General features: G+C 40.1%; 1 protein-coding gene across 4 annotated transcripts in view; it reads right to left on the bottom strand.

Moving 5' to 3' along the window:
* cntln (centlein, centrosomal protein) overlaps nt 1–14,726 on the bottom strand; it is a 158,457-nt gene that overhangs the window by 51,107 nt on the left and 92,624 nt on the right. For 3 of the 4 annotated variants that reach the window (XM_059554073.1, XM_059554074.1, XM_059554071.1), the window contains one exon: nt 7,185–7,282. In XM_059554073.1, the coding sequence (XP_059410056.1) occupies nt 7,185–7,282 (98 nt within the window). The remainder of the gene's footprint in view (nt 1–7,184; nt 7,283–14,726) is intronic. The other variant, XM_059554072.1, reaches the window with a different exon arrangement.

Genomic DNA, 14,726 nt, shown 5'->3' on the forward strand with positions numbered 1-14,726 from the left:
AAAAGCTGTGCTTGTACAGGTTCTGCACAATCCTCTTCAATATTATCCTCTGCTTCTCAATTTGGCTTAAACTGATAAGCAATATTAACGACAGCGTTGTTTACAACACAACTGGAACACATGCCGCTGAGGTGAGGGGCAGGACATTTAGACGCACACTAGAGGCAGTTTAGCCAATCACAACACACTGGGCTAGATAACCAATCAGAGCTCATCTGAGGGGTGCTCAGATCACGATCGGCCGATCATTATGCGCATCTCGTCAGTAAAGCCGGTTCCCTATCTGTCGGTTACTACGAGTTATGTCGAACGACATATGGGGTCTCACTTGGGAGGCCAATCATATCTGAGTTTAAGAGAAAACGGCAATGAAAATTGGCTAGTGGATTTAACATACCTGAGCCACTTCCTAAAAGAACAAATCACGGATGATTCGCGGCTTTTTAAAGACGCTGTTTTGTCCGCGTCCTTCTGGATGCAGTCGTTTTCTGTTCTCTGACAACGGCCATGAGCGTTGTCTTCCGTGTCTGGGCATTCAGCACGCTGAAGGCGCGTTCGTGGATGGTTCATGCATGCACTGCGTGTGTGACCATGGCAACACTGCGATCGCGTCTCTCCTTTCTTAAAGGGAAAGGAGCAGACCCCTCTGTCACTACCCATTCCGGTTTCTCTGCCACGAACAGAGGACCGCCGGCTAGTGCTCTGGGAGATTTAAAGGTGACAGTGAGAGCTTCTCCACCGGGCCATGCCCCACGGTCCTCTTACCCCTTCCACAGTGTTTGTCCTGTGCGGCTGCTGGGTGATTTTGCTGGGCTTTCTTATGGCATTCAGTTTGCCGCCGGGGATCAGATGTCGATTGCAGCAACGGGGATGGACTATTGACCTCTGTGGATGAAAATTCGGCGGAGCTGCCCCCCTCGGGTGTTGTCGCCACTGCCGAATTGGACCCAGAGTTGACAGCTGTGCTTGCCCGGGCAGCTGTGAGCATCAGGATGGAGGTGAATGCACCGCCCAGCCCTGAGTGTTCATGGCTGTTCGATTGGTTCTCGGTGTAGAGCGTGGCTCACAACCACGTTTTGCTCTGGTTCCTTTCTTCCCGGATGTGCATGGGGAAGTGATGTAGTCATGGATGGCCCCTTTTTACGTCCGGAAGCAGCTAATTTCGTTCCTCCATCCTCACAACCCTCGATGGTGGGGCAGCTAGGGGTGCGTCGACATTCCCCAGCAGGATAGTGCGATTGCGGTGCACTTGTGTCCTCAAAACACAGCCATTGGGAGGAATAGTCCGCGCCTCTCACCCACTGCCTGTAAGCTGTCGGCCGCTCTCGCTGCCAAGGCTTACAGTGCTGCGGGCCAAGCTGCCTCTGCCCTGCATGCCATGGCTATTCTGCAAACTCACCAAGCCAAGGCTTTAACAAATGCACGAGGGTAGAACCAACCCGAGGTTGATGCAGGAGCTGCGCACGGCGACTGACCTCACCCTTCCGGGTGACGGAAGTCACGACGTAGTCCCTCGGGAAGGCGATGTCCACTCTTGTGGTCCAGTAGTGCCGTTTCTGGTTCAGCCTGGTCTGTATGAGAGACGTTGACAAAGTACACTTTCTCGATGCTCCCATCTCCCTGTCCTGTGTGGCAATGCTTCAGGGGCTGTGCCCAGCAGTTCCTGACAGAACAACAGCAGACTGAGGCCATACAGCACATCTCACCCCGACGTGATCCTCCGGTTGCTACCATTCCGTCGCGGGCAGTGCCTCAGCCTGCTCGTCGCCATGGGCGTCCCCTTGCATCCTCCACACCAGCTCCGCCCCGTGCTGAGAGTTCTTCGAGGCCGGCGCGTCGAGCCCCGTGCAGGAGAGCGGCGCCCCCGTGTCACTTCCGGCTGCAAAATCCTTTAGGAATGCGACTAAGCGGCCCTGACACAGGCAACTCGGAGATGTGGGAGACTGCTTTTCAGGAGCTGGCGGAGACAGCGTCACTTCTTCCCCCAGAGGAGGGCCGGGTGGAGAATCCACAGCTTTTGTTTCTTCTGTTCTGCCGCTGGTCCAATGGCCGGCGGCACCCACTTTTACAGAAAAGAGCAATTTCCCTTTCCTCCGATTTGCAAGGCTCGTGGGTTGACGATGAGCGAACACGAGGAGTGTGGCCGTGATGACTCGGAACGCGATGCCTTTTGGGCCATCAGACACAACTCCCCATCACTGCACCACTGCGGGTATGTCGACTGTCCCTTTGGTGCCACCTGTATGGAGTTTGGGAGCGTGGCTTGCGCTGCCCAACCCGTCACACTGGCTCATTCGGACGGTCCGACTCGGTTACGTGATTCTGTTCACCCGGCGACCTCCCAAGTTCAATGGCGTGCTCGAGACTTCAGTGGCAGTCCGGGACGCCTCTGTCTTGCGCGAGGAGATTGCTGTCCTGCTGGCGAAGGATGCAATCGAGCCGGTCCCTCCAGCCGAGATGAGGACAGGGTGTTACAAGCCCTTACTTCATCATACCCAAGAAAAGCGGTGGCCTTTGGCCTATTCTGGATCTGCGAATCTTGAATCGGGCCCTGCACAAGCTCCCGTTCAAGATGCTGATGCAGAAACGCATTATCAAATGCGTTCAGCCCCAGGACTGGTTTGCAGTGATCGACCTGAAAGATGCGTAATTTCATGTCTCGATCCTCCCTCACCACAGACCGTTTCTGCGGTTTGCATTAGAGGGTCAGGCATGGCAGTACAAGGTCCTCCCCTTCAGTCTCTCCCTGTCCCCCCGTGTCTTCACGAAGGTCGCGGAGGGCGCCCTTGCCTCACTCTGGGAAGTCGGCATCAGGATCCTCAACTATCTCGACGACTGGCTCATTATGGCCTGGTCCCGAGAGCAGTTGTGCGATCACAGGGACTTGGTGCTCCGGCACCTCAGTCAGTTAGGGCTTCAGGTCAACCGAGAGAAGAGCAAGCTCTCCCCTGTGCAGAGAATCTCTCATCTCGGTATGGAGCTAGACTCGGTGAGTATGATCGCACGGCTCACCAGCGCGCGTGCCCAGTCAGTGCTGAACTGCCTGAGTTCCTTCAGAGGCAGGACAGTGGTACCACTGAAACACTTTCAGAGTCACCTGGGGCATATGGCATCCGCAGTCACGCCACTCGGGTTGCTCCATATGAGACCACTTCAGCACTGGTTGCACTCCCAAGTCCCGAGATGGGCATGGCGCCATGGTACACATCTTTTTACGGGCCGGCGTGGCCTTAGAACAAGTGTCCCGGCATGTTGTTGTCACAACAGATGCCTCCAACACGGGCTGGGGCACAACATGAAACGGGCAGGCAGCTTACTGGCCCACCCGGACCTGGTTTTCAGAACTCGTGCTCCTTGTGACAGCCCCTCCCTGGCGCATCCCCCTGACGAGGGACCTCCTCTCTCAGGGGTTTGGCACCATTTGGCACCCGCGACCCCACGGAATGAGCGAGTGGATCGGGATATTCAGAAATGCGCTCTTCGCTCACGAGCTCGGATCGGAACAAACCCGAGCCTCAATGTCTGCTGACCTTGCAGAAAGACTATTTTAGCACAAATTATGAGCTTATTGACGATTTTTTATAATTCTTGACAAAATTATAATATATTAAGTTTTTTTTTTTTGCCTAGTTAGTTTTGCCTACGTTCCTATTGCCCAATGACGCTACGATGAGCATTTACTGCTTTTTAAAAATGCGGTCCGAGTTGCGGGCGGGTTAGTTGAAAACGTCGGTCGGGTGCGGGTTATTAATACATTGACCTACGCATCACTGGTGCGAGTGGGTAGATTCGCGCTTGCGCATTATTTTAATGTGCTTTCGCGTTACAATAATGCAATCTCGTTGCTGCTTCTGAACCGCATACACATAACTTACTGTATACGCACTGCAGATGGAGTACGTGTGACCATTGGGCAATAAATATATTGGGCAAAACATATAACACCTGAGGCACCGCTGCAGTAAGCTTTATGACCAATGCATGGCAAGAAAAAAAAGAAGAACAAAAAAATCCCTGAACACGGTTTTATTTTATTTTTTTCCATATGTCTAGACATTTTGTTTGACATCTTTACTTTGTTTGAGTGATTCTTTTGACTTATGTTTGTTCTAGAGACATTTGATAAAGCTCTCATTGGTTTTCTTTTGGAAATATGTTTAAAATTTATAAAATGCATGTTTATGACTGTAAAGCATGTCTGTGTGTGTCAAAATCGTGATTAAAATCGAAATCGCTAAATTGATAAAAAAATCGTGATCGTTCGGGAATCGGTAATCGTTTTTTTTGTCCATATCGCACAGCCCTAAAGGAAACGAGACAAAACAAGCACATGACCCAAAGACAAGGCCATGTGCTTGCACACAAAACACGGGCCTGTCATGATCCTGCCTCAAGACTAGAGAAAAATCAAGGACACGAGGGCAGAATCATGACAGAGCCATTGTTAACTGAGAAGCTACACAAATCCAAATTCATTTTCAGCGTTTATTTGTGCATCTTCTCCGTTAACAACGGCTCTGTGTAGTAACAGCTGCTTTATGTGAAATAATGCACCTGATAGAATTTACTGCTGATTAGAGAACCGGCTTTACTGACAAGATGCGCATTAACGATCGGCCGATCGTGATCGGAGCACCCCTATGAAAAATAATGTTTTTTTAAATTATTTATTTACTAAGCATTAACACGTTAAACTGCACCCCATAAACACAATCAAGTCTAAAAAAAAAAAAAACAGTGGACCACCCCTTTAATAAATCCTATTTGGTTTCTTTATATTTTCATGAAGGTTGGTGAATGAGAATAAACCCAGGATTATACACACACGATGCTCTTTTACTAAGATCCTGAGCATGATCAGTAACCAGCACTCATTATAATGAGTGATACTGTCTATAATGAAGGACAACAAGATGAAGGACAAATATCCGCACATTCACTTTGATGCGTCCAGTTGCGGTTACAGTTGTTTCAGTGCAGGGAAAGCAAACAGGGTTGACATGGTGTAAGGCATAGACTTGATCGGTGTCCTGTCATAGCTGCATGGGCGGAGTTGGCGTGGGGGAAAACAATCCTTTCCTCCTCATTGTTTTGACTCAGAATGGCTTACATAAAATAATTTCTGCCATGCAACAGAGCAACATACATATAAAAACTGAGCCGCATCGAAATGGACTGTCTGTGACTGGACAAACAACCCAATGGAATGTTACCTAATTGAGCAAGAGACAGCTTACTAAAAACCTGTACGAGATGGCATGTAAAAGTAAAAATTTGTTGTTTTGTTTTGCTTAATTTTAGTGATAAAGACTTGAGCAAAAGCTTGCCATACTTTACTTTCTTATTGATATATTAAAAATAATTTTAACAAAACAGTGTCAAAACACTGACAAAACAGGTAACATTAAGGTACACTGAAGTGCCTTGAAATGCCCAGCGTTATTCTATGTGGTGTGTGCTGCTGCTGCCTAATCATTTTCTCAAATACATGCTGTAAAATAAAAAGATAACATGAAAATATTTACATAACCCCACCCCACCCCCCCAAATAAAAAAACATGGATATTGGTTACTATAGTTAAACTATTGTAAAAACATGTTTTGCTACACTAACCATAGTTTAACCATGGTGTATGTAGTGAAATTGTGGTTATAGGCTACAATTGGTAATAAAAACACAAACACACAAAAAAAATCATGGTTAGCTTACTATATTTTTACTATAGTAATACCATTGCTAATTTTCATAAGGGATTGTGTATAATAATATTAAATAAAAGTTTTAATAGATTATGACATCACAAAATATCAGGGAGTGAGATTTATTTGATTGTGATGGGAAAGAGAATTACTATAAGCCATGCAGGGGGACATGACTAATGACAGATCATTGCAGCGTAAATAGTGTAGCCTATCTGTGCTACCCACTCATTGCTACCTCTGGTAGTCCATCTTTTTATCAGTCACATAAATCTTCAGATCAGGTTTTTTAACTTATTAGAGGTACAGAATGCCACACAGCAACTTTTCGGCATTGCCCCAAGCAAAAATCAACCAAAATCATTAAAATAAAAATCAAGCGCCTAACAAGGTCTCCACATGTCAATTCGAATGGTTTGTTTTCCTCCATGGCATAAACGGATATGACATTTTGTGGGAGTTCCCAGCAATGCCGAACAAGTCTATGACACATATATCAAATATTGGCTCTAATCTCACCAGGAACCAGCCTCAACACTTTTTTATTGGACTTGTTCCTCCTTCGGGTGTCATTATTACATTACCAACAACTTGTAATAATATTTTAAAATACTGCACAACACTACAGATGTATACATTCAGATAACTCCCAAAATTCACTGACCAGTCGTATATTCGCCTTAACCATTGCCAATCACATTTTGATTTACAATCAGGGCAGGAACAGATTTTTTTGTATACATATAATAACACATAATGGACCTAAGTGACAACATGGGTATTTGTGAGTGGACAATATATATATATATATATATATATATATATATATATATATATATATATATATCCACGTCTTTGTGGATTTGTGAGCATGAGCTTGCTTCCGCTTCATGTAAAAACGCATACGCATAAGGCTGAGTAATTAATGAATGAATTTTATTTTCTTTTTTTGGGTGATTAACCCTTTAATGTTAATCTATACATTTTAGCACTTTAAACTGTTTACATGTATACTAGTTAATATAAACAAACATTAATTAACAATGGACATAGATAACCTAGATTAATAAATGCTACAAAAAATTGTTCATTAAATTGCTTTCATGCATAGCTTTAATTGAGTGGATTTTTACATAGTTCAGCAACAGTATTCACCTGTCTATATGACAATGTATATTTTGAACATATGAAAGATTAATTGGACATCACACATCACATCTGTCTTTCGGAGGAAAAATTATTACTTTAGTTTAAATAAGTTGACATTTAAAAATTTCAATTAGTGTTCATGATACTTATGAATTAAATAATGTTTTAAAACTGATTTTTGATTTTTTTTAAGTGTTACCATTGACTTTTTATGCACTTAATGTCTGGTAATAGTCTGTGGCTCTGCAGTTGATGTAAGGAACTGTGACCTAAAATTATTATTCTTCACAAAATTTAGCTATTCATATAAAGGTTAAACAGCCAACGAATGGTACCTTTTTAAAAGTCTGTTCCACTCTTCTGGCGGTTGCCTTGATGGGGGTGCTGCTCCTCCTGACCTCGTCCTCCGGCACTTCCCGAAACAGAAGCTCTGCTGGAGGATTAAAAACCCATACTGTCACCTGACAGCCACTTTCCCTATTTAAATCAATTATCATTAATGACACATAATTTCTCGTCTTTTTAAAGGTCTATTTAACTGATTGAGCTCATAAAGAGGCCTTTAATGGACAGACTAAGAAAAGGGACTTGTAACCACAAATCAAAACCTTCTGACCTGATGCAATCTTACAGGTTATTGTAGAGTAATATAAATTAATTTTAAGGGTAACTGTCAATGTATGACAGAGTTTGTGTTGTTGACTTCATGGCAGGACCTTTGTTGCTATGCTTGTTTAAAGAGGGGAAAATAAACACATTTGGAGAGCAGAACTTTCTGCCGCCTTGAGTTAATAAAAGTTTCATGGTGAATGTGGATGCTTATTTGTCGAATGAACATGTTGTGAAATATTTACAGTTTTTTTTTGCCTGAGCTGACCTTTGGACAGCAAGAAGCAAGGCTGAAATTCTAGCGAGTTGCAGACCTGTCTTTCTCTGTAGCCTCATGCTCAAACAACACACTTGCAAAAAACAATAACAACAACGAAAAAAATAAATAAATTCACCTATTTACGTGTGCATGCCTGCACAAACATGCTCTTATTTGAGCATGATCACATCACAGAAAACTTTAAGGAACCATTACCTGCTGATAACATCAAAAATAACATGTAAAACATATATAATTTAATAAAATGTATGTTTTTTATTATTATTATAATTATTTTTAATAGTGAAAATTTCTACGGTCAAGTTGTGTTCCATCTCATGACACTTCTGAACTCTGAGAACTAAAGCTCAACATAAGTCTTTGGCTTCACAGTGGCTCACTATTTTCAATATTATGCTGTGTGCAGAAATAGAAAAAAATAAAAACAATCAATCAATCACGTTTTAAACACTGACTGTTCTTTTAAACAATGATTTTAAATAACGTTTTTAGTTGTTTGAGATTTAATGGATTTTTAAAAGTATTTTACCATTATACATCATATACTTGTAATTTAGAGCCTGATGTAACTAGAGAAAAAGAATATTCATGATTAAAATGCCCATGGTGATTTTATTAATTTACATGTTTTTTTTTTTACAGATTCAAAGATCGCACTTTTACATTGAAGGCCCAGATATTCTTCAAGCAAAACAAAGAACTAAATGGTTTGACGTTTTGAACAAATTCAGGCCAAAAGTTTGTTTGGCTTTTGCTCTGAAAGTTCAAATAGCTTTCCAAAGCAAACTTTCTTTGAAAAGTTTGCTGCAGCTGGTAAACACTAGAGATGCACCGTCCCCGTGATTTTGCCAAGACAGACATGTTCCGGGATCAACATCTTCTGATGATCCTGGATCAACATTGTTGTCCAAAAATATAGACTTAACCCAATCCCTACCCCTAAACCTAACTCTACCCATAATTTATTCCTAAAATCAGAGGGAAATAATAGCTGACTAACAAAAGTGTATAAGCACCTAACCCATAGTGGAAGCCTAAAACAGATATTTCCTGAAAAATTCTATCTCAATTATAATTGGTTGATTGGAATGTTGTTCCAGGATCAACAAGGATGTTGATCCAGGAACATGTTGTACTTGGTAAAATCACGCTCACCAGAGATGCACCGATCGGTCAGTCTGTCGATTCCGAGTCGGTCTGTTTTGACGTCACAATTACAGAGACTGATAATGTATTTATGTCATGCCAGGTGAAGCTTGCGCTGCCTGAGTGAGTGCGAGAGAGACTTGTGTAGAAATCAAAACAAATGAGCGTAACAGCACATACAGAAAGTTATAGATGCATACTGCAGTAGTAAAAAAAAAAAAAATACATTTATAATATATGATTTAGGTATGCAACATTGCACTACCAAAATATTTAAACACAATTGCAATGTGATTTTATGCAATAAAATTTCAATAAACAAGAGGTAAAATTTAAGTGACTTAAGTTTTAGACACAATATTGACTGTTTCTCTGCAATTTCGCTGATGAATATAGTTCCAATCAAAGCCACAGCAGAACCAGGGGTTAAAGCAAAAAAAAAAAATCCTAAGCCTGAACTTTTTCCGGGGGCGGGGCGGGGCAGCACATGCAAAGCATGCAATGACTGTGACAACTTTAACATTTGAAAGGATACTATGGCAAAGATATTGTTTTCTTTATTCAAACTGATTTTCTTTTTCATGAATATATGATTGACCTGAAGAATGAAAGCTGTATCATACACTTGGAAAATTATGAGCTATATCATCGCTTATCGACACTATGGGTGTGACAATACACTTAGCTAATGAGATGAGACAAAGTACAGATACTAGGTTCACTAGAATGTGACAATATTTTAATACTGTTTTTAAGAAGTTTTCAATAACATTTTTGTCTTTTTATTACAAAAAGTAAAACAATGCAGTTGTATTTAGAAATATTTTAACTAATCTAGGGCTGTAACTAATGATTCTTTTGGGAATCAATTAATCTACTGATTATTTTGACAACTGAGTAATCCTATTTGTTTTATTTTTTTTTGTAACACAAAAAACAGACTTAAATGAAAACCAGGCTTTAGTATGACTATTTATATATAAACTAACAATGAGGCAATAATAATTGGCTCAAATACAACATCAAAACCAATAAATTACAAGATTGTATTTAACAAAACTATAAAATACATATTGTAATATGCCTATATATATAACATGAACATAACTTAAGTACATTATGTATTAAAATAAAAACCTGCAGAGGGCGCCAACGGCCTGGTGATGTTTCACTTTACAACTTGATTAAACAATGTTTAAATCCATTCAATTTTAATATTCGGCCACGTGCAGAAACATTTATTTTAAAATAGCAATACATGGCATATTTAGACATAGGTTGATATATCTGCTGTGTTGGCAAAGGTTTATAAATGATTTACGTTACAAATAATGATATAATGCACACTTTTTTTCCAGATTACGTTAAGCAATTAAAATTCACAGCGTATACAGAGGAAGAGTTTAGCCCCTTTCATACATACAGTCGTTACTGGTAAATTACTGGTAAAGTTACCATTAATAGATCATGTGTGAACAGGACCTTTTTCGAAATCCCGGTAAATATGTTTTGGCAATCATATCATTCTTATGGAGATGACATGATTACTCTGAGCGGTTTACAAAGTTCTGCTGCTTTATAATGAGCTTTTCCATGTAAATACGCGCTAGATGGATATATTTGACCATTGCGCCTCACAGCTTTTTGTTGCGCTTCTCCATTCATTAGGGCTGCGACTCTGCAGTTGAATACTATTATGCGCGTCTCGTGTTTATAAAAGCAAAACATTCTGACTGGCTACTAATGTTACTGTTAGTTAATGTCATACCATTGGTAGGCGAACGCATGGACTCAAAAGTGATATATTGATATATATCTGATAGGCTCGGTGCCAGAGAACTTTAAGCCCTGCAGAACTGTTTTGTGTTTTCAAGCAACACAGCGGTGTTTCGTTACTGATTGAATCATTGTTTTGATTGAATCAAGTGAGTCAATGATTCAGTAACCCATTCAAAGACAGTAGTTACTTGACTCATTTCTGAATCAATCAGCTATTTGAACGAATCTTTTGGATGAAGGACTAAATGACTCACTCATTCAAACAGCCATTTGCCACCACCAACTGGTTTGGTTTCACATTTAAAAATATCATTGCATTTCCCCCCAAATTTCTTATTTGTAAAAAATTATTTAAAACATTAATCTTATAAAATTATTAATGCATTTGAGATGTTGCAGTGCAAATGCATTTATAAAACCTCAGCTTCTTCAAACTGTCTGTGTAAATACATCTAAACCACTTCAGATGCAGCTTCTGTGTTTCCTGCAGTGGAAAGATGGAGTTTTTTGTACTGATTTCATTTGAATGAAATGAATTAATTGAAACAAATTAAGAATTTGATGTGAAGGATGACATTTAATAAGGTAAGTGAAAAACGAGAATTTAAGAAACATCTGAAAATTACATCTGTTCTTTAAAGCACTATATAAATAAATGTGACATGACTTGACTGGAGTGCTTATGTGCAGATGGGGTTTAAACATATCCACATCTCTCTCATCAGATGCTTTCTTAACTGCTGTTTTCTCACCACTGTGATTTGTTGTGTGTTTGTTATTAAGAGAAAAGAGTGCAGCACATATTTACATATTCACTCAAACAGCTGTCTGAGCAGCATGGGTGGTGTCTGGATGTTTGCAAACACTATACCACTTCAATGATATTTCCAACTTCTTTTTACCCCTAAATGAGGAACAGGAAAGAACCTTGCCATGAGTATATTGGATGGGCCTTAAGGCTACCTCATATATCTGGGTTCATCAAGAAAAAAGAGGGTGAATTAAAATGATAAACATCTTGATTTGAAATGAATAATAATAACATCAGACTGCGAGACATAGAAAATTGGGTAACACTTCAGTATAGGGACCAATTCTCACTATTGACTAATTGCTTATTAACATGCCCATTATTAACATATTGGTTGTTTATAAGTACTTTAAAATAAAGTGTGACCAAAAATTACAATACTTGACCATCAATAGGACATGGAGTATACATTTGAAGATGTGAGAATAAGATTTCTGCAGAATTCTAATTCATCATTTACAAAGTTGCAAATCCCCCAAACCCTTGAATATTTGTTTACTAAATATTTGGGCTAATCTGACAATACATTAAGCATCCAAGTGTCATACTCTCTGTTCTCCAGACAAAAAAAAAATGACTAGGCATTTTCAGCATATTTGTTCACAAAAAGAAACATTTAACAGCCAAATAACTTTTTGAATCCTTTGATAAAATCATCCATTGAATGAATGAATGAATGAATTATGCACGAAGATCCATAGAGAAATGCATGAATGTTAATTTTTAATTTTGTCATTGCTAGAAGATAAGTTTATATTTGGAAGAGTTGTAGAAAGGCTGTATGGTACTGTATATAGTCTCGTACTAGTCCATAGATAGTTATACGTGTTTCATAAATTACTTCGAAGCATTCTCATCTTTAAACTAAAAGTTGCTACTGTGGGCTCTGCAAATATATCTTCCAGTTTGGGGAAAAAATTTTAATGTCTATGTATATTTCACAAAATGTATTTTTTAGAATACTATTTATTAATTTACAACAAAACCCATTGCAGCTGTGAACTCAGAAACGAATCGGTTCATAAGAGTTCATATGCACTCATATCTAGCAGTTAAAATGCAAATGGAATATGGAATAGCCATGTTAGAAAACACTTTTTTTTTCAACTATTTAATTTGAAGTATTAAAATTACTAAAACTAAAGCTGACATAAAAAAACAAACAAACAAACAAAAAAAACATTAAGATATATAGAATTGTATGGTTATATCCAATAGGCACATTGCAAAATAAAAATACAGATAGCCATTTTAGAAAATAATGAAATAAAATTGGTCATTAAAGTAACTAACACTTCCCCACAAAACTGATTTAGGTAGGAATGTTACCAACTTTCTGCCAACTTTTTTAGAAATGTCCCTAACATGATTTGGCCAATTTTCCCCAAAGAAGGGTGTCTATACACTAGAGATCGCTCTGATGGAGCGTTTGACGGATAGGAATGTACAAGCTCCTTTCTAAGGGCGTGCAAAGAGCCATGTGAGTTTGAAATCAATTTGGAATACAGCAAATTGGATTTCAGAAAGCACATCTGGACCCACCTCTCTCAAATTCTCAAGGGTTAATGGTCATGTCATAATTTTATTTTGTGATTTCACTGGAACAGAAACCGCATGAAAGATGAAAGTGCGTGTCTGTGGCAGCTGCGTGTGGGGAAATGCTCTATACTGAATACTGCTGCCCTCTCACCTATGACCTGATTTTGCCACTGACCAGAGGGATGGATAATATTTAATATAACAAATCTTGACAATTGGTAAAAGGAAGGATTAGAGTGAAATAATCTTAGATATAAGGAACATGAAAGTTTAACAACAGTGTTGTTATTAGGGGTGTGCACGGATAGTCGAACATTTGAATATTCGTTCTGCTCTAATTATTCGATAAATAAAAATGATAATCGAATTTCGCAAAAAAAAAAAAAAAAAAAAAAAAAAGTTCACAATAAAACCTAATTTGGTCACTTTCTGTGATTCTCCATGGCATATTTGAAGATGTATGCAAGCAAAAAAATTATTAATGAATGAATAAAGGGCTGTTCACATATCGCACCTAAAAACGCATGGAAAACTCTAGGTGCGCCGCTTCCTCCTTCTTTCCAATGCGCTCGGGTAGAAGCGCTCCTAAGGCGTCTGCTGTTGCTAAGCAACTATGACGCGCTCTCTCCATGAAGACGTGGAAATTTCAGCAAAGGATAAATGGATTTGCAGCACAAAAAATCGCTTTCAGTAGCTCTGCTACTAAATTTATTTCAAAATGGCAATCCATATACAGCTATGATCAGCTGTTCCTTCATCTTGGCTGAGCTTTCAATGTTGTTATGGGAAAGGATGAAGCTGAATGTTTAGTTCCTGTCACATGACTTGCTGTGCGCTTGCGGCATTCTGAAAAGTTGAGATGTTTTTAATTCGATGCGGTGCGGACGCGCCTGGAAAAAACGGGCATACCGCGCGCCTGCATTGGAAATAACGAGCTTGAGCGCGCAAAAGACGCGATATGTGAACGGCCCCTAATAAGAACTGCGGTCTTCTGCAGTACTTCATATATGCCGTGGAGAATCACAGAAAGTGACCGAATTCAATAACATTGTTGCGGCATCTCTCAAGCAACTAATAAACACCGCTAACTTGGAGAATGCAGTGAAAACTCCTCTTCTCGCGTCCGCCTTAGAACCTCGGCACAAACTTCTCAGGTTTCTTGATGAAAACGTGAGAGAAGTAAGAAAAAAAACATTTTTGAACATTATCAGAACATTTTCCTTGATGCAAGTGGCGCGAATGCAGCCGACGCCACCAACAATGAAGAGGATGCAATGCCCACTCGTCGGAGAAAGCTGAGCCAGTTCTTCAGCGATGATTACAGAGAGTCCAGCCGAGACGAGTGGGAACAGTTCTTGTTGGAACCATGTATTCCACCAGATGAGGATCCCATTCAGTGGTGAAACGAAAACACGAAGCGCTTCACAAAACTTATTCGCTTAGCACACAGTTATTTGTGAGTCCCGCCAACATCTGTGACCTCAGAGCGCGTTTTTTCCGTGGCCGGACTTATTGTTAACAGACTAAGGAGCCGACTTTCCCCCGATCATGTTTACATGCCCGTATTTCTTAACAAGAACATGTAAAAGAATAGAAAAAAAGCAAAAAAGATTTGCTGACAGTTTAAAAGTTTCAAAGTTAAGTGTAGGCTACGTTCTACAATAGCCTAATTGCTGCAGGCTGCTTTACGTTTTTTCTTTGTTCACTTTCTTT

This window comes from Carassius carassius, chromosome 7 (assembly GCF_963082965.1).
Source record: "Carassius carassius chromosome 7, fCarCar2.1, whole genome shotgun sequence".
Classification (NCBI taxonomy): domain Eukaryota; kingdom Metazoa; phylum Chordata; class Actinopteri; order Cypriniformes; family Cyprinidae; genus Carassius; species Carassius carassius.